This window comes from Mauremys mutica, chromosome 4, assembly GCF_020497125.1.
Source record: "Mauremys mutica isolate MM-2020 ecotype Southern chromosome 4, ASM2049712v1, whole genome shotgun sequence".
Taxonomy (NCBI): Eukaryota; Metazoa; Chordata; order Testudines; family Geoemydidae; genus Mauremys; species Mauremys mutica.
In genome coordinates, this window is record NC_059075.1 from 71,784,507 (window position 1) to 71,803,467 (window position 18,961).

Genomic DNA, 18,961 nt, shown 5'->3' on the forward strand with positions numbered 1-18,961 from the left:
AAGAATCTGCAATCCACTAAACCTCCTTTTTGTCCTATGATACAGGGGTGTTAATAGGCTACTTCACCTTGAAAGGTCTCTTAGAATATGTGCTAACTAGTTATGCTAAACTATCTGTTGGCCTTGTATTTAGCTGTGACACTCTGAATACTTTCCCCAGACCTGAGGAAGAGCTCTGTGTAGCTTGAAAGCTCGTCTCTCTTAAGGAAGAGGAAATTCTGGGATTGGTAGGGTAAACACTTTCTTTAGAGTGAGGACAGAGCACAGGCATTCTCTCGCTTGAGTATAACTCTGTCTATATTCTAATACTAGACTGTTCTCTCAAGTTGGTTCTGAACTATTAATTTGCTGATTCTGGAAACATACAAGAGAGGTAACAAGATCTGGATCACAGTCAGTATATTTTTATTCATATTTCAGTTTTTAAAATGCTTACATTCTGTGTCCTGAAATGGTTGTTGCAAAGTCTGACTAAGGGACACTTTATTTATTTATTTATTTATAAAAAGAGTATTCTGGAAATAGATTGGTATGTTAATGCCACAACATTCACAATCCTGCGAACTGAGGCCAAGGACTCGCTGGATAAAAGCTGTTATCTGCACTTGCATGTCCTACTTCGTTAGTTACCATCCTATCCACCACTCAATAGCAATAGGTTCTAATTCATTTGACTGCAGTCCAAAAGATATTAAGAGCTGTTAACTGCAGATTCCTCACCCTTAACTCACACAAGATGCCTACCAGAGTCCCACTAACAATAAAATGACCTAGTGTAATGAACTAGAGTTACAAAGCATCCAAAAACCAGACAGATATAAGAACAAGTACTCCAAATCCAGGCTTACAAATTCATTCCACAGATAATCGATATGGATGAGGGAAGGAGAAAAGGTAAGACAGAGTATGCAAGAAAAACTTAAATGAGCCTGGATTTGAAAAGCCAGAATATACTTTGCAATAAGATTCCCACTTGTAAAGGAAAAATAAGCTCCCTTGATGCTGAGTACTGAAGTGCAACTCCTTCCACCGCTGGTCACAGAGGTGGTGTTGAGCAACTCCACAACAGTGATGCAAACCCAGTGGCTGATGTAGTGTTGGGTGGAGGATTGGAGGATCTGTGCAGCAGTAGTTTCCCAGCCCCTCAGCCAAGCCTGCCCATGCCCTGACCCCTTGTTGCTATGCAGATGGGTACCCAGTGGAGCTGAGCTCCACAAAGAGGTGCATATACTATGCAGAAACCTCCACAATCTTCCTTCGTTCAGTGGAACAGCACCAGTCCTGCTAGCAATTGATCCTGCAGAACTACAGAAACAAGGGCAAGAGTTGCTGTTACAGATGAATATGTATAGGAAATTATCAATTTCCCCAACTGCATGAGTAGCCTTCACTTTGATTTTCTCATGCTCACAAGCACTTTGTATTGATTCCCAGTGTTAGGTATAAACTCTGTCTCCTTTGGTGTTTTTCCTTCATTTTCCTAACATTACAAATAAAGACAGATGTCATATTTTGGTTATCGACAGAACGTCCCAAATTCTGGCTGCCACGCTATCTACGGCAGACTCTGGTGAAGAAAGTAGGAGAGACAATCAACATTGTGATTCCCTTCCAGGTATGTGATTGATTCAGTTTTGACATGGTTCTCTTTAGTTGCTTATCTAACAGATTATTTTTTCCTTACCCAAGCTCCCCTGCTGGCTGGCCACTGATTCCTAAAATGATGGGCTCATGTGACCTTTAATCTAGAATCAAATGTGATAGTAGCCGTATATGGTTGGATAGTTTACAGTAAATAAAGCCGAGATATGCAGCAAGTTAGGCCAGTCCTCACACTAGGTCAAATTCAGTTTGTTCATCCAACAGTTCTGAAGGAACTCAAATGTGAAATTGCAGAACTACTAACTGTAGTCTGTAACCTATCATTTAAATCAGCTTCTGTACCAGATGATTGGAGGATAGCTAATGTGATGCCAATTTTTAAAAAAGGCTCCAGAAGTGATCCCAGCAATTACAGGCCTGTAAGCCTGACTTCAGTACTGGGCAAACTGGTTGAAACTATAATAAAGAACAATATTGTTAGACATATAGATGAACATAATTTGTTGAGGAAGAGTCAACATGGTTTTAGTAAAGGGAAATCATGCCTCACCAATCTACTAGAATTCTTTGAGGGGGTCAACAAGCATGTGGACCAAGAGGATCCAGTTGATATAGTGTATTTAGATTTTCAGAAAGCCTTTGACAAGGTCCCTCACCAAAGGCTCTTATGCAAAGTAAGCTGCCACAGGATAAGAGGGAAGGTTCTCTCATGGATTTGTAAATGGTTAAAAGATAGGGAACAAAGGGTAGGGGGTAAATGGTCAGTTTTCAGAGTGGAGAGAGGTAAATAATGGTGCACCCCAGGGGTCTGTTCTGGGACCAGTCGTATTCAACGTATTCATAAATGATCTGGAAAAGGGGGTAAACAGTGAGGTGGCAAAATTTGCAGATGATACAAACTTACTAAAGATAGTTAAGACCCAGGCAGACTGCGAAGAGCTACAAAAGAATCTCTCAAAACTGGGTGATTGGGCAACAAAATGGCAGATGAAATTTAATGCTGATAAATGCAAAGTAGTGCACATTGGAACGCATAATCTGAACTATACATATAAAATGATGGGATCTAAATTAGCTGTTACCACTCAAGAAAGATCTTGGAGTCATTGTGGATAGTTCTCTGAAAACATCCACTCAATGTGCAGCGGCAGTCAAAAAAGCGAACAGAATGCTGGGAATAATTAAAAAAGGGACAGATATTAGGACATATTGCCTCTATATAAATCCATGGTATGCCCACATCTTAAATACTGTGTGCAGATGTGGTCGCCCCATCTCAAAAAAGATATATTTGAATTGGAAAAGGTTCAGGAAAGGGCAACAAAAATTATTAGGGGTATGGAACGGCTTCTGTATCAGGCAAGATTAACAAGACTGGGACTTTTCACTTTGGAAAAGAGACAGCTAAAGGGAGATATGATTGAAGTCTACAAAATCATGACTGGTATAGAGAAAGTAGATAAGGAAGTGTTATTTACTACTTCTCATAACACAAGAACTAGGGGTCACCAAATGAAATTAATAGGCAGCAGGTTTAAAACAAATAAAAGGAAGTATTTCTTCACACAACGCACAGTCAACCTGTGGAACTCCTTGCAGGAGGATGTTGTGAAGGCCAAGATCATAACAGGATTCAAGAAAGAACTAGATACATTCATGAAGGATAGGTCCATCAATGGCTATTAGTCAGGATGGGCAGGAATGGTGTCCCTAGCCTCTGTTTGCCAGAAGCTGGGAATGAGCGACAGGGGATAGATCAGTTGATGATTACCTGTTCTGTTCATTCCCTCTGGGACACCTGGCACTGGTCACTATCGGAAGACAGGCTACTGGGCTAGATGGACCCTTGGTCTGACCCAGTAGGGCTGTTCTTATGTTTGTTTACAATAGTGTAAGTCTGGAGTACATCCACTGGAGTCAATGGATTTACTCCCAATTTATATCAGTGTAACTGAGCAAAATTTGGCCCTCTGTTCACAGATCAGATAGCAAGCAGTGAATCAAAATAACAATGATCCAGAACAATGAGCCAGATCTGGCTTCATGTATTTAAGATATATACGGTAGTTCAAATTCAATTATGTTTAAATATATTTTAACACAAAGGATTTTTTGTTGTTGACAAACAGTAATTTTATGTGTGTCCCTCCTGTTCGTTTTTGTTCTGATAAGTTATTTAAAACTGAGTGTTCCTGCCCTGAGTCATTCACAATACATTGCACAATCTGCACAATGAATAAGACAAGATACCAGCTTATGCTCATACAATTAAAGATGCACTATAATGCGAGGCAATAGTTAAAACGTTGCGAGTGAACATTTAAAGAGACTATATAATGAGGCATTGCTGTCTTATTTAATGTCCTCAGTTTGATGGCTTTTACTCCATCCAAATTTCACATGCATGCACATGCACTGCACTCTTTATGAGAAAAAATGGCACATATCTAAAGTAAGATTTTTAATCCCCTATAACTCTTTTTGATAGTATTAATTATGTGCCAGAGCTTTGTATAGGCATATTTTTATTATTTAAATAGAAATAAATAAATAACCTGGCCAAATTACATTAAAATATCGCACTTCCTTAAGGACTTGCTTGGCAAACTTCAAATTTCTACCCCCTGCTGCTGAGGTATTAACAATGGGTTAAGATTATTGTTTCCCTCTTTCCTCCTACTGAAAAACAAATGAACCATTTAAAATCAAATTCTCAATGCAAATGTGAAAACTTCGTAAAGTGACAAGCAACTAAAAATGGGGGGTTATAATGTAAATGTTTATTCCACCTTACCTATAGTTTTTGCTACATGCTCCAGTTGTAATAAATAATATACAATAGTATTTTATCATTTCACATTTAGGACAAAATATTAAAGAAAAAGACAACAAAAATCAATCATGTTCACTACATTTAATTTAAAAAGATAAGTACTCAAAAACATCTTAAGGAAAGAAAAAAAATCTACACAAATTTCAATATCAAAAGTTTATTTCATACAAATAATTGTCATCATTCACACTGATATAAAAATCAATTGAGGGAAAAGCCAAGCCTTGAGGCTCAGCCCTGAATGTGAGGCTGCATGTATCTGTGCTACCTCAGAAGCATTCAGATGGAATTGTGACTCCTTCTTTCCTGCTTCCTTCTTCCTTGGGAGGGGAGAGCTACAACACTGGAAAGGGATATAGCTTATTTCTCCTCTTGTACACACCTTGAAAAGAGTGTAAAGAAGAACATGGTGGCTTTTATGGAGTCTATTTATACAATGTGGCTAGGCTACTCATTACCAGAGTATGGGTGTTTAAGCATCTCTGTGCAAATAAGACTGCAGAGAGAGGTGTTCAGAGTTTACACACATGTAAGGTATCTGCGCGTGCATTACATTTGTAATCTGTATGTATGGCGAGGATATTAATGTTAGCGCTTTGTTGGGCATGTATTCAAAGTGTGAAAAACTGCATGGCAGATTTTCAAAACTGCATGTGTGCAATTACATACAATTACTGTGTGCATGCACTTGAAATTATACACTGTAGAATTAACTGGACAGTTAAAAAACTTACTGGTTAACTGTGCTTGCATTTTCTGCAATTGTATGAGCAATCACAATAATCACATATGCCAACAAACATATATTTTTGTATGTGGATTTATGTCAGGATGAGTGTATACAAAGAAGGATGGTCTTCTGACTGAGGCACAGGACTGGAAGTTAGGACTTGAAGATTCTATTTCTGGATTTGACACTGACATTCTGTGTGACCTTGGGCAAATAATTTGATGTCTCTCATTTTCCTCATCTAGAAAATGAAGAAAATGAAACTCCTTTAGTGTCAGGGGTGGGTGTTTGTGGAGATTCATTCATTAAGGTCTGTAAAGCGTTTTGAAATCATCAGATGGATGGAGTTAGAGATATGCAAAATATCATTTCAGTAAGTTAGAGAATGTGTATAATGTACTTATAAAGTGCATATGTTGGGGATAGATGGGAAGTCGGAGTACTGTATATACAAATGAGTGAAATCTATGTGAAGTACAGTATGCATGTGTTGTGGCTTGTGGTTTCCAGGTTATGCAAAGGGGTGTATATGCTGTGACAGACCCAGACCAGTGGGGTACAGGAGTCTGGTAGAGGGCAAATATACTGGTCACTGGATGAGTAGTTTTCTGTTCCCTGAGTGACCAGAGCAGGGGCTGCACTAGAGTAATCAGGAACCTGCTAGAACCAATTAAGGCAGACAGGCTGATTAGATCACCGGCAGCCAATCAAGGCAGGCTAATCAGGGCACCTGGGTTTAAAAAGGAGCTCACTCCAGTCAGGTGGAGAGGAGCCAGAGGCAGGGCCGCCCAGAGGGGGGGGGCAAAGGGGGCAATTTGCCCCGGGCCCCGGGCTCCACAGGGGCCCCCAAGAGAAGAGCGGAGGCTCCTGCCTCCGCCCCTCTCCTGGAGCCTCAGCGCATCAAGCGCCGAGTCTCCGGCCGAGCCCCTGAGCCCCGCCCCGATCCGCGTGGTGAGGAGGCGGGGCTGGGAGCTCCAACGGGGCCTGAGCCCCGCCCCGCTCAGACCGGCGTGGGGAGGGGGCGGGGCAGCTGCCTCCGCTCGGCGTGGAGCTCACAGCCCCGCCGGAGATGCGCTCGGGTAGGAGGCTGAGGCTGAGGCTGGGGCGGGGGGGAAGCGGGACCCGCCGCCGCCGCCGAAGCGCAGCCCGGGGTCTTCGGCAGCGGGGGGCCCCTTCTGTTCCGGGACCCGCCGCCGAAGTGCCCCGAAGGCCCGCGGCGGGGACCCCCCCCCGCCACCGAATTACCGCCGAAGACCGGGCTGCGCTTTGGCGGCGGGTCCCGCTTCGGCGGTAATTCGGCGGCGGGGGGCTCCCGCCGCGGGTCTTCTGGGCACTTTGGCGGCGGGTCCCGGAACGGAAGGGCCCCCCACCGCCGAAGACCCCGGGCCCCCGGAATCCTCTGGGCGGCCCTGGCCAGAGGAGAGGAAGTGCGTATGAGGAGCTGGGAGCAAGTGGCACAAGGAGCTGAGAGCAGTGATGAGCTGCCAAATTTTTAACAACCGGTTCCCTCCTCCCTCCAAAATTTTAACAACGGGTTCCCTCCTTCCCCCCCCTCCGGGGGGGGGTCATGCCCCATCCAACCCCTCATGTTCCTTGACACACACACTCCGAGACCCCTGACCCATCCCCCCCTTCCCTGTCCCCTGACTGCCCCTTGCCGCCACCCAACCCCTCCTCTCATTCTCAATGGCCCCCCAGAACCCCTACCCCATACAACTACCCCTTCTCTCTGTCCCTGAGTGCCCCCACCACCTCATCCAACCCTGCTCTTTCCTGACTGCTCCCCAGGACCCTTGCCCCCATTCAATCCCCCTGTTCCCTGCCCTCTGACTGCCCTTTCCACCCCCCCACAACCCACCCCCTCCCTGCCCCCTTACCACACTGCCTGGGGACTGGGTCCACTCTGCCAGGACCACGACCAGCGCAGCGGGGCCCAACTCACCGAGCCCAGCCGGACCAGAGCAGGCACCGCTCGGCGGCAGCTGCTCGGCCCGACTCCCCGGGCCGGCACTGGGGCCGAGCCGCTCGGCGGCAGCCGCTCGGCCCGACTCCCCGGGCCGGCACCGGGGCTGAGCCGCTCGGCGGCAGCCGCTCGGCCCGACTGCCCGGGCCGGCACCGGGGCCCAGCCGCTCGGTGGCAGCCACGGGGCCCGACTCCCCGTGCTGGCACCGGGGCCCAGTCGCTCGGCGGCAGCCGCTCAGCCCGACTCCCCGGGCCGGCACCGGGGCCCAGCCGCTTGGCCCGACTCCCCGGGCCGGCACCGGGGCCCAGCCGCTCGGCGGCAGCCGCGGGGCCCGACTCCCCGGGCCGACACCGGGGCCCAGCCGCTCGGCGGCAGCCGCGGGGCCCGACTCCCCGGGCCGGCACCGGGGCCCAGCCGCTCGGCGGCAGCCGCGGGGCCCGACTCCCCGGGCCGGCACCGGGGCCCAGCTGCTCGGCGGCAGCCGCGGGGCCCGACTCCCCGGGCCGGCACCGGGGCCGAGCCGCTCGGCGGCAGCCGCGGGGCCCGACTCCCCGGGCCGGCGCTGGGCTGGAGGGAGCCGCGGTCTGGGACCGGGAGCTGCTGAGCCAGCCGCACCTCCCCTCCCCCTCCGCGCCCCAGCTTACCTGCCTCCATGCTGCTTGTTCAGGCTTCCCGCGAACATCTGATTCGCGGGAAGCAGGGGAGGGGGAGGAGAAGGGGGCGGAGCAGGAGAGGAGCGGGAAGTGAGTTTGGGCCGGAACTTTTGTTAAATTTAGCAGCCCTTAACAACCGGTTCTAAAATGGCTGCTAAATTTAACAACGGGTTCGCGCGAACCCGTGCGAACTGGCTGCAGCTCACCCCTGGCTGAGAGTGAGAGGGTGTGCTGCTGAAGGACTAAGGAGTACAAGCGTTATCAGACACCAGGAGGAAGGTCCTGTGGTGAGGATAAAGAAGGTGTTTGGAGGAGGCCATGGGGAAGTAGCCCAGGGAGTTGTAGCTGTCATGCAGCTGTTACAAGAGGCACTATAGACAGCTGCAATCCACAGGGCCCTGGGCTGGAACCCGGAGTAGAGGGCGGGCCTGGGTTCCCCCCAAACCTCCCAACTCCTGATCAGACATAGGAGGAGTTGATCCAGACTGTGGGGAAGATCACTGAGGTGAGCAAATCTGCCAATAACCGCAGGACCCACCAAGGTAGAGAGGAACTTTGTCACAACGCATAGGGTGTATCTATTCAATGAGCAGTGGAAAGTCAAAAATTTGGAGCATGTCATGTGCGAAGTTGAGACATATGGAGTTTATGCCTTATGTCTGAGCCTCATGCTTAACACTACTACCATGAAATTAGGCCTGGTCTACACTAGGACTTTAAATCGAATTTAGCAGCGTTAATTCGAATTAACCGCTCAACCGTCCACACTAGGAAGCCATTTAATTCGACCTAGAGGGTTCTTTAGTTCGAATTCGGTACTCCACCCCGACGAGGGGAGTAGCGCTAAATTCGACATGGGTATCTCGAATTAGGCTAGGTGTGGATGCAAATCGAACTTACTAGCTCCGGGAGCTATCCCACACTGCACCACTCTGTTGACGCTCTGGACAGCAGTCCGAGCTTGGATGCTCTGACCAGCCACACAGGAAAAGTCCCGGGAAAATTTGAATTCCTTTTCCTGTCTGGACAGTTAGAATCTCATTTCGTGGTTGGACATCGGGGCGAGCTCAGCAGCACCGGCAGCGATGCAGAGCTCTCCAGCAGAGGAGTTCATGTAATCTCTGAATAGAAAGAGGGACCCAGCATAGACTGACCGGGAACTCTTGGATCTGATCGGTGTGTGGGGCGAGGAGTCTGTGCTTTCGGAGCTGCGCTCCAAAAAACGGAATGCAAAGACCTACGAGAAGGTCTCCAAAGCCATGAGAGACAGAGGATACAGCTGGGATGCCACGCAGCACCGCGTGAAAATCAAGGACCCCAGACAAGGCTACCAAAAAATCAAAGCGGCAAACGGACGCTACGGAGCCTGCCACCACTGCCCCACCAGCGACCATGGACTCTGACGATGGGACAGTGTCAACGGCCAGTTCCTCGGCGATGTTCGCGGACGGGGAAGATGAGGAAGGGTTTGTGGAGGACGAGGCAGGCGACAGCGCTTACAACGCTGGTTTCCCCGACAGCCAGGATCTCTTCATCACCGTCACGGAGATCCCCTACCAACCCTCCCCGGCCATTAACCCGGATCCTGAATCAGGGGAAGGAGCAGTCGGTAAGTGCTTTAACCATGTAAACTTTTATTCTTAATATAACAGGAATCTGAAGTATGTGAAAAGGAGGTTTCTCTATATATGGGGATAGAACAGAAATCCTCCTGGGAGATCTCCACGAACCTCTCCTGGAGGTAATCGAAAAGCCTCTGCAGGAGGTTCCTGGGGAGAGCTGCCTTATTGGGTGCTCCGTGGTAGCACACTTTTCCGTGCCAGGCTTTCATGAGGTACTCAGGGAGCATTGCCTCCCCGAGCACGGCTGCGTAGGGCCCTGGTTTGTGCTGGCTTTCACGCAGCATGCGCTCTCTATCTCCTTCAGTGACCGTCCTCAGGGTGATCTCGCTCGGAGAGTCCTGCATCTAATTAGGGGAATTACTGTAATGTTACGCCTGGTCCAGGCGTAACATTACAGTTTCAAAAAACTCCGGACAGACGGCATAGCACAGACTCAGCACGCTGCTGCGTGACGAGCGTAACGGAAAGCCAAAGAATCAAATGGACGCTCATGGAGGGAGGGGGGACTGAGGACGCAAGGTATCCCACAGTTCCTGCTGTCTCCGAAAAGGATTTGCATTCTTGGCTGAGCTCCAAATGCTTCTAGGGTCAAACACAGTGTCCACGGTGGGTCAGGGCATAGCTCGGCAATTTACGCACCCCCCCCACCCCCAGAAGTGAAAGGGAAAACAATCCTCTGGTGACTCTTTTACATGTCACCGTATCTTTACTGAATGCTGAAGATAGATGCGATGGTACAGCACTGAACACCGACATCCTCACTCCCCCCACGCTATGGATGGCTGATGGTGCAATATGGCTGGTATCCGTCCTCATCATCAGCCTATTGGCACATGGGGCAGTGCAAAAGGACTGGTAACCATGCGTACTAGCATCTGTGAGGTCGATCAAGGGCGCCTGGCCCTAATTTTTCCTGGTAGATGGTGCAGTATGGCTGGTAACCGTCCTCATCATAGCAACAGGGGGCTGAGCTTCATCAGCCCCCCACCCTTCATGTGTAAAGAAAAGATTCAATTGCCCCTGGACTAGCAGCAGGATGCTGGGCTCCTCTCCTCCACACTCCTTAATGTCCTATCTGGACTATCATAGCAACTGGAGGCTGCCTTCCACTCATTTCTCACTAACAAGGCACTGTGTCTTATTCCTGCATTCTTTATTACTTCATCACACAAGTGGGGGGACAATGCTATGGTAGCCCAGGAAGGCTGGGGAAGAATGGAATGAACAGGTGGGGTTGTTGCAGGAGCACCCCCTGTGAATAGCATTCAGCTCATAATCTATGCAGGATCTGACACAGAGCAGCTGTGCTCTCTGGTTCTCTGATACAGTGGTTCTCTAGTACACTTGCCCATATTCTAGGCAGGACTGATTCTATTTTTACATACCAAAAAGGAGGGATTGACTCAGGGAGTCATTCCCAATATTGGCTTTTGCGCCCCTGGCTAAGAGCAGCCAGGGGCACTTATGACAGCAGCAAATGTTGCAGTGCAAAAGGACTGGTAACCATGCCCATCTTATTACCAATTTATGGTATGGTAGATGGTACAGTATGGCTGGTAACCATCTCTGCTATCATGCAAAAGCAAAAGCATGCTGCTGTGTAGCGCTGCTGGACCGCCTCTGTCAGCGGCATCTAGTACACATACGGTGACAGGCACAAAAGGCAAAATAGGCTCCATGGTTTCCACGCTGTGGCATCTGCCAGGGCAATCCAGGGAAAACGGGCTTGAAATGATTGTCTGTTGTAGCTTTCCCGGAGGAAGGGATGACTGACGACATTTACCCAGAACCACCCGCGAAAATGGTGTTTGCCCCATCAGGCACTGGGATCTCAACCCAGAATTCACAGAGACAGACTACACTGTGTTCATTGTTCGCCAAAATTTATCTTTGCAAGGAATTCACTCCCTTTTTCCCATCACACAGCTTCGACTGTCTCCAGACCTGCCACAGCATCCCCCTCACAGAGGCTGGCAAAGATTAGGCGGCGAAAGAAAAAGACAGGGGACGAGATGTTCGCTGAAGTTAGGGGGTGCTCCCGAGACGAGGCGGACCAGCAGAGCCAGTGGAGGGAGACCCTCTCTCTGTACCAGCGCTCACACAGCGAACGGGAGGAGAGGTGGCGTGAGGAAGACAAGCAGTCGACTCAAACGCTGCTTGGACTAATGAGGGAGCAAACGGACATGCTCCTGCGCCTTGTGCATGTTCTGCAGGACCTCAGGCAGGAGGACAGAGCCCCCCTGCAGTGAATCTGCAACCGCCCTCCCCCGCCACAAAGTCCCATACCCCCCTCACCCAAAATAACCAGAAGGAGGGGCGCCAGAGGCCGTGTAAACTGTCACTGCACCCCAGCAGAGTGCTCAAGTACCGAAAAGCTCTCATAGCCTAATTTTTGAGAAGTCCTTTCCTTCCCGCCTCACCCAAGCCCCCATCCCAGTTTCATCCCCTAACTGTCTAGTTGATAATAAAAAATACTTTTCTGTTAATTACTTTTTCCGTCATGTTCTTTTAGAGGAGACTGTGTTTGAAGGGGGGGAAGGGGGTTGGTAATTTGACAGGACAATCACCTTTACCAGGGTACAGACATGGGGGCAGGATCAGCAGCAGGTCACACACACACTGCAGTCAGTACGCACCCTGGTCGGTATGGGAGGTGGTTTGCAGGTTCTGTGTGGGTGTGGGGGTACGTGACTTTGTAGCGGGGGCAGCCAGGGGTTACAGATCTCATGCAACGGTCCCTGTCCTGGACCACAGAGCCACGCAGCAGAGGAATCTGTATCCGTCCTCCCCCGCCAAAAGGCCACATAGCCCATGCACACAGAGTCCCAAAAAGGAGGGATGGCAGGCTCCGTTGAAACATCCAGTCCGGCACTGCAGACCGCTCTGGGAGCAGGAGCCTGTCATTCCTCGAGTTTACAGGCGGTCTTTACATCACCGCACACCCTACCCAGCACAGTCCGTGTCCCAGTTTCAACCCTGTAACGCAAAGTCATCAATAAAGAAACCTTTGTAAAGTTACAGTGGAACATGTATTTTATTTTTATACGTGTGTTGGAAGTTGGGGAAGCGGGGTGGGCGGGGTATGTAACTGCAGATGCTAGTCAACAGTAACTTGGTAAAGAAACAGGGGCAGGTTCAGCTTCTCTGTAAAGAAACTGAACAGTCACAGGTCACGCTGCTCACTGCTCGCTGGTACTTGAAGAGTTCCTTGTCGCTGTGCAAGGCGCCTGCACAGAGCTTCACGAGCCAGGGCATTAGCGGGTAGGCTGGGTCCCCGACGATCACTATAGGCATCTGCACATCCCCAAGACTTATTTTGTGGTCCGGGAAGAAACTACCTTCCTGCAGGCGTCTAAACAGACCAGAGTTCCTGAAAACAAGCACGTCATGAACTTTGCCTGGCCACCCGACGTTGATGTTGGTAAAACGTCCCCCATGGTCCACCAGTGCTCGCAGCACCATTGAAAAGTAGCCCTATTTCTCAGCAGCTGACTGTGGAAGAGGTGGACGATAAGGTGCGAGGAGTTGACAACGGCCATAACTGCAGCGGGATCCGTGCTCAAAGTGCTGTGGCGCCCGCGCTGTCACTGAGCAGAAAAGTGCACGAACAGATTGCCCGCAGGCGCTTTCAGGGAGGGAGGGAGGGAGGGCGTGATTGACGGTTCAATGATGACAGTTACCCAAAACCACCCTCGACACATTTTTTCCCCCAGCAGGCATTGGGGGCTCTACCCAGCATTCCAATGGGCAGCGGGGAGTGCGGGAACTGTGGGATAGCTTCCCACAGTGCACCGCTTCCAAAGTCGACGCTGGCCCCGTTACTGTGGACTCAGACAGTCGAATTAGTGTATTTAGTGTGGATACACAAATTCGACTTCATAAGGTCGATTCCACAAATTCGAATTAAGTAGATTCGAAATAGTCTTGTAGTGTAGACGTACCCTTAAATACTTACCATTGTTCTTTCTTAAGTCCCTCACCCCTAAACTTTCTAAAGTATTTTTTTCACTGATGTCTAGCCACATGCAGAATGCAACATTTATAGGGCAGACAATTTTGAGTTACTGTTACTGATAAAGTTGAGTTACTGTTGTTAAGTCTTTAAAACCTTTTTAAATTGAAAAAACATATAATTTTGCTGCTGTGATAACTCTCAACAGCTGAAGTTTTCCACAAAACATTTTTTTTGGTCTGAAACCAAGAATGGAAAATTTCAACTCAAAAGAATTCTTGATAAAGCTGTAAGTGAAAACAAGTTTAACGTATGTTGATTTGCAACCTTAACTATAGCTCTCACTAAGGTAAATAGCTCTGAAGGAACTTATTAAATCATATTTAGACTACAATACCCAATTTTATCACCTTTTCTAATCAAACTAAAAACAACAAAAGGAAAATACAAATAAAGATTGAGAGGTTTAGCTTCTTCAGGCAGGCTAAAAAAATTAGGACTGTACTTGCTAAAGAAGAAGCACTTCAACAGATAAGATTGTAGTCTTCAAAATGCAAAAAGAGATTTGGAGTACATAGACAAGCCTCTGAATTAATGCTAAACCTCTGTGAATAGAAGATACAATCAGGAATTGAGGAGCACTGTCTGATGGCACTGTAAGTCAGAATCCTGTGTTCTATTCCTGTGACTGAGTCTCTGACCTTGTCAAAATCACTTATTCTCTATGGGCCTCTGTTTACCCATCTGTAAGGCTAAGATTTAGTCATGGATATTTTTAGTAAAAGTCATGGACAGGTCACGGGCAATAAACAAAAACTCACAGCCAGTGACCTGTCCATGACTTTTATTATAAATACCCATTACTAAATCTCTGTTCTTAGGCTCCGTTGCTCTGGGGGGGGGGCCTGCTTCAGCAGTGGGGACTGTCTGCCCCCGGTGGCCCGCTGCTCCGAGGCCTGTGGGGACTGGTCTCCCAAAAGCCTCCAGGATCGCCCCCGGGTCTGCTGCTCCGATCACCTCTGGGACTGCTCCTGCTCTGGCGCTCCCCGGGCCGCTGCTCCAGCTGCCTCCAGGACTACTACTGCTTGGGCGGTCCCCGGGACCAGCTGCTTGGGTGGCCCTGGGGTCAGCCGCACCAGTTGCTGCAGCTGCGGAAGTCACGGAGGTTTCAGAAGTCAGGGAATCTGCGACTTCCGTGACAAAATTGCAGCCTTACCCATCCGTAACGTGAATTCTACTATTCAGCTACCTTGTAAGGGTATTATGAGGCTGAATTAATGTTTGTAAAGAAATTTGAAATCCTTAGATGAAAAATGCTAGAGAAGGGCAAAAGCCAAGTAATTAGTAGACCATGCTTTTTCTTATAGAGCACTGTAATCTTGTGGGACATCCTGCCAAGAGGAGGTGGTTAGCACACTTCTATTCCAAAATTAACTAGACAGATTCTAGGAGGAGTATTATGTGCTATTAGTGGGGACTCAAGGTATTCCTTAGCTGCCTTCCTGCCCATCATGTATCTGTGAATGCTAATATCTAAAAAACGTTAGAAAAAAATCACTTCTCTATCTCCCTCCAGTAAAGCCCCTGAGGCTCTTCTGGTGTGCCATCCACCTACTCTGCCTCTCACTGTTCCCTCCAAGATTAGATATTGCTCATTACAGAAATCCAATCCTCTGGGATATGAATTAGAAACATGCTTTCTATGGGTTCATGCTTTTCACAGTCAATAGAGTATCAGGACATGAAAACCAACAATGCAAACATTTGCCCTATTTCATTAGCCACTATAGCATCTTAAATAAGGCGTTATAATAAAAGTGCCTACTCAACCATACTATAACGACAGCAACTGCTAGGTTAGATTTATGACTAAGAGGACACTTTCATAGTAAGTTTCTATTTTGAGCTAGGTATAACTTTCAGAAAAAGCTGCTAAAATTCTCGTGGCTGTTATTTACCGAAAAAATTTAGGGACAGATCTTCTGCCTCCTCTAGTCCCTTTGAGCTATTCCATTTTGCAAACAGGTTGGAAAACCAGCTAAGAACCTGGCCCTAAATGTTTTGGTAAATAATAAATAGGAAATGTTTCGGGCCAAAGGGTAATTTTTTCCCTTAAAGTTATAAGTTTCTTTAAATAAGTCTCCACCTTGCCAGTTGACATAATACATGGCAGTGGAATTATATGTGAAGATCTTGAGAGTGATAAAATACAACTGAGGAAAGAAAGATTTGCAAGTTAAACTGGATTGCTCTGAGCTCCAGAACTTTTAAGTGTAGAGAGGATTCTTTGTGCCTTAAATATCATGGATAAACACCTCACATTTGGGTGAAGGCAACTGGCACCCCTTCCCTCTGTGGCACTAATGAGTGAAATGGGACACTTTGCATACCATCTCTGGTTTGTCCATTGGAACAAAGATGAAATTACTTTAATGAACCAATTACTTGAATGTCCAGGTTATCTTTGTGAAGGTGGAACACAGTCCCCCTTTAGTCACCCTTTGGGGGGGAGCAGAGAGGTCACATGGATGCTTGAAGCCATATGATCCAGGAGCCTTAGCATGCCCTACCTGTCTTATTATGGGCATATTTGAGTATTGGAGATATGTTTGGGCTAATCCGCTGGCTAGGTTTGAATTTAAGGCTGTGCCTCTGAACTCCAATATTTCAGTAAACATGAGTGTTGATTTTGGTAATCTCAGAGACCCAGAAACTGGAACAATTTCCTGAACTGATGAAGCATCCTGAAAAGATTTGCCTTGAATCACCAGGGATATATGTGGACTTCCACTCTTCTGAAATGGACTATTACTTTGGAGCTGTGATATGACCAAATGGAAAGATCTAATATTGATACTGTTGATTCTATGAAATGGAGGTACTTCCTATGAAACAGATAGATGGTAGTGTGGAAATATGTGTCCTTTAAACTGAGAGCAGTGAACCAGTCCTGCAGATCTAGGTAGGCGAGGATGGACAGTAAGAACTTAAGATGAGTAAAAAAAAGTATACCAAATGCCTAAAATCCATGATAAGACTTAATCCTCCCTTCCTTTTGAGAATGAGAAACTAAAAGGAATAGAACCCTTTTCATATAAATTCTTTTAAACTTCTTCCATCGCCCCCAGTTGAAGGGACAAGGCGACTTTTTCTTTCAAGTTTATCCTCAGACGGGTCCCTGAAATGGGATGGAGAGGGAGGGAGGCAATTATGGACTGGAACAGGATGAATAAACCTTGTCTGGTACTTTGAGAATCCACTGGTCTGAGGTGATTCTATTCCATGGCAGGGAGAAGTAAGGCATTGCAAAATGGGGAAGAAAATGGAAGCGATCCGTAAAATGGTCTAGTCCAAGGCTCTCAACCTGACCATCAAACTTACTGCTAGCAATCTACTGCAACAACTAATGATCCAGAGGACAGAGTAAAGATCCTATTCCTAGAATAGCCTGGTTACTTTCCAGGTGGCTCAACAGATGTATAGTTTCTGGCCAGACCTTTGCCTGAAGGTACTTGTTTCTAAAAGAGAACTTCCTTGTAGTGGCAAAGAAAACCTAAAGGATGCTCTTGAGTCTCTTAGGCCTGGTCTACACTAAGAAGGGGGTTTGAATTAGGGTACGCAAATTCAGCTACGTGAATAGCGTAGCTGAATTCGAAGTACCCTAATTCGAACAACTCACCCGTCCACACGCGGCGGGGTCGAACTCCGCGGCTCCCCCGTCGACTCCGCCAACTCCTTCTGCCAAGGTGGAGTACCGGAGTCGACCGCGGCGCTTCTGGAGTTCGAACTATCGCGTCTAGATCAGACGCGATAGTTCGAACTCCAAAAAGTCGAACTCTCCGCGTCGAACCGGCAGGTAAGTGTAGACGTACCCTCAGAGTAAGCAGAAAATCATCTTGATTTAAAGACCTCAGGACCTTCAATACCTACTCCTCGATGGTGCTTCTGTAGCATCTTGAGAAGGCTGGAGGACTATAGCTCAGAGAATCTTTCCATAGTTACTGCAATGGTAAATGAGAGGGCAGCTTGTCAGAGGCATTCATTGCTGCCTGAAAGGAGCATGTGATGTTGGCAGACCAGGTACCAGCTCATGCCAACACCCTTAAGCCTCACTGAACACTTACAGATGCATAGCTGGAAACCAGTGTTAGCATTTTTAGAATAGATGTTAAGTTTCTAAGTATGTGTTTAGACTTTATGAAATGCTTGTGAGTTGCTGCATGCACTAATATCACTTATAATATCTGTATCCCACATTATAAGGTAATATACATAGGGTGACCAGACAGCAAATGTGAAAAATCGGGATGGGGGTGGGGTAACAGGAAAAGAAAGACCCAAAAATCGGGACTGTCCCTATAAAATCAGGACATCTGGTCACCCTAAATATACAAGTGTTTGCTTTGTAACTATAGAAGTGTTTGCTATGAAGCTGGAAACCCCCACAGTCAGGAGAGAAGCCTTACCACGTGTGAAATACTAGTTTACCATTAGAGTTATCATCTCCAGCCCAACAAAAGAAGGCATGCGGACATCAGAGAAATGACTGTGGAACATCAAGGAACAAAAGACTTTGTTCCCTCCACACCCATGAAGAGGGGACATGCACAAACCCTTATTCCATCACACATTGAACTCTGGGGGAAGGGAATAAATATCCCTGACCAGAAGGAACTGTATCACTATACTGCTTGGAATTTTGGAGAGGGCAGTATTTCTAAACTTAAGCAAGTGATCCCCAAGCTGTTTAGCTTGGGTTAGCCCTAAAAGATGTCTAGAGGTTGCATATTACAGCAGCTTCTATACCTTTTAAAACCCAAGACTGTAATTCATTAGTATGTGTACATTTACTTGCTTTAACCTTGTAAATAACTCATTTCTTTTTCCTAGTTAATAAATTTGTAGTTAATTATAGGATTGGCTACAAGCATTGTCTTTGGTTTGAGATCTGAGGTACAATTGACCTGGGGTAAGTGACTGATCCTTTGGGACTGGAAGTAACCTGACTATTGATGTGATTTTTGGTGTAAGGGAACATCTATGACAAAGTAGACTTGCCTGGGTGGCAAGGTAGACCGCAGTGCCTAAGACAACTGTCTGACTCCATGTTAAGTCTGGTATAGTACTTGAGGAGTTCATACCTCATACTTCATTGGTGAAATCTAATTACAGAACACACAACCAGTTGGGGGTTTGTGCCCTGGTTCTTGCTATGAGGTTGGCACACATGTTCGTGAGCCACTTCAGACAGCTTGAAAGAGTGTTTTGCCACCAACTGTCCTTGTGAGACTCTTTTTTGGACTGATTTCTGGTGTCCTCAAGCAGCTGATCAAGAAGAGGCAACCAGGTTGTCCCAGGTGAATAAATCAGTTAACTAGCAAACCTGGTAGTACTGTGGATTATAATGTGCCTAATAAATATGGGTTCCTGCCCAGAAGTTCTAGGCACCTGGAATCTTTATTTCTAGGGATGTACTTTGGAGGGCCAAATTGTTTGGATGTTTCTTAAGCAGCAGAAACAATAAGAAACCCAATGTAGGATTTAAAAAAAGCACCCAAAGCATTTTTGAGGGGCTAAATATCAGCTGTCTTGGAAGTGGCTGATA

The 18,961-nt window shown here is 47.3% G+C and overlaps 1 protein-coding gene across 1 annotated transcript in view; it reads left to right on the top strand.

The window, feature by feature from the left end:
• MYBPC3 (myosin binding protein C3) overlaps nt 1-18,961 on the top strand; it is a 116,137-nt gene that overhangs the window by 73,509 nt on the left and 23,667 nt on the right. Inside the window, exon 28 of the mRNA XM_045016273.1 lies at nt 1,527-1,615. Within this exon, the coding sequence (XP_044872208.1) occupies nt 1,527-1,615 (89 nt within the window). The remainder of the gene's footprint in view (nt 1-1,526; nt 1,616-18,961) is intronic.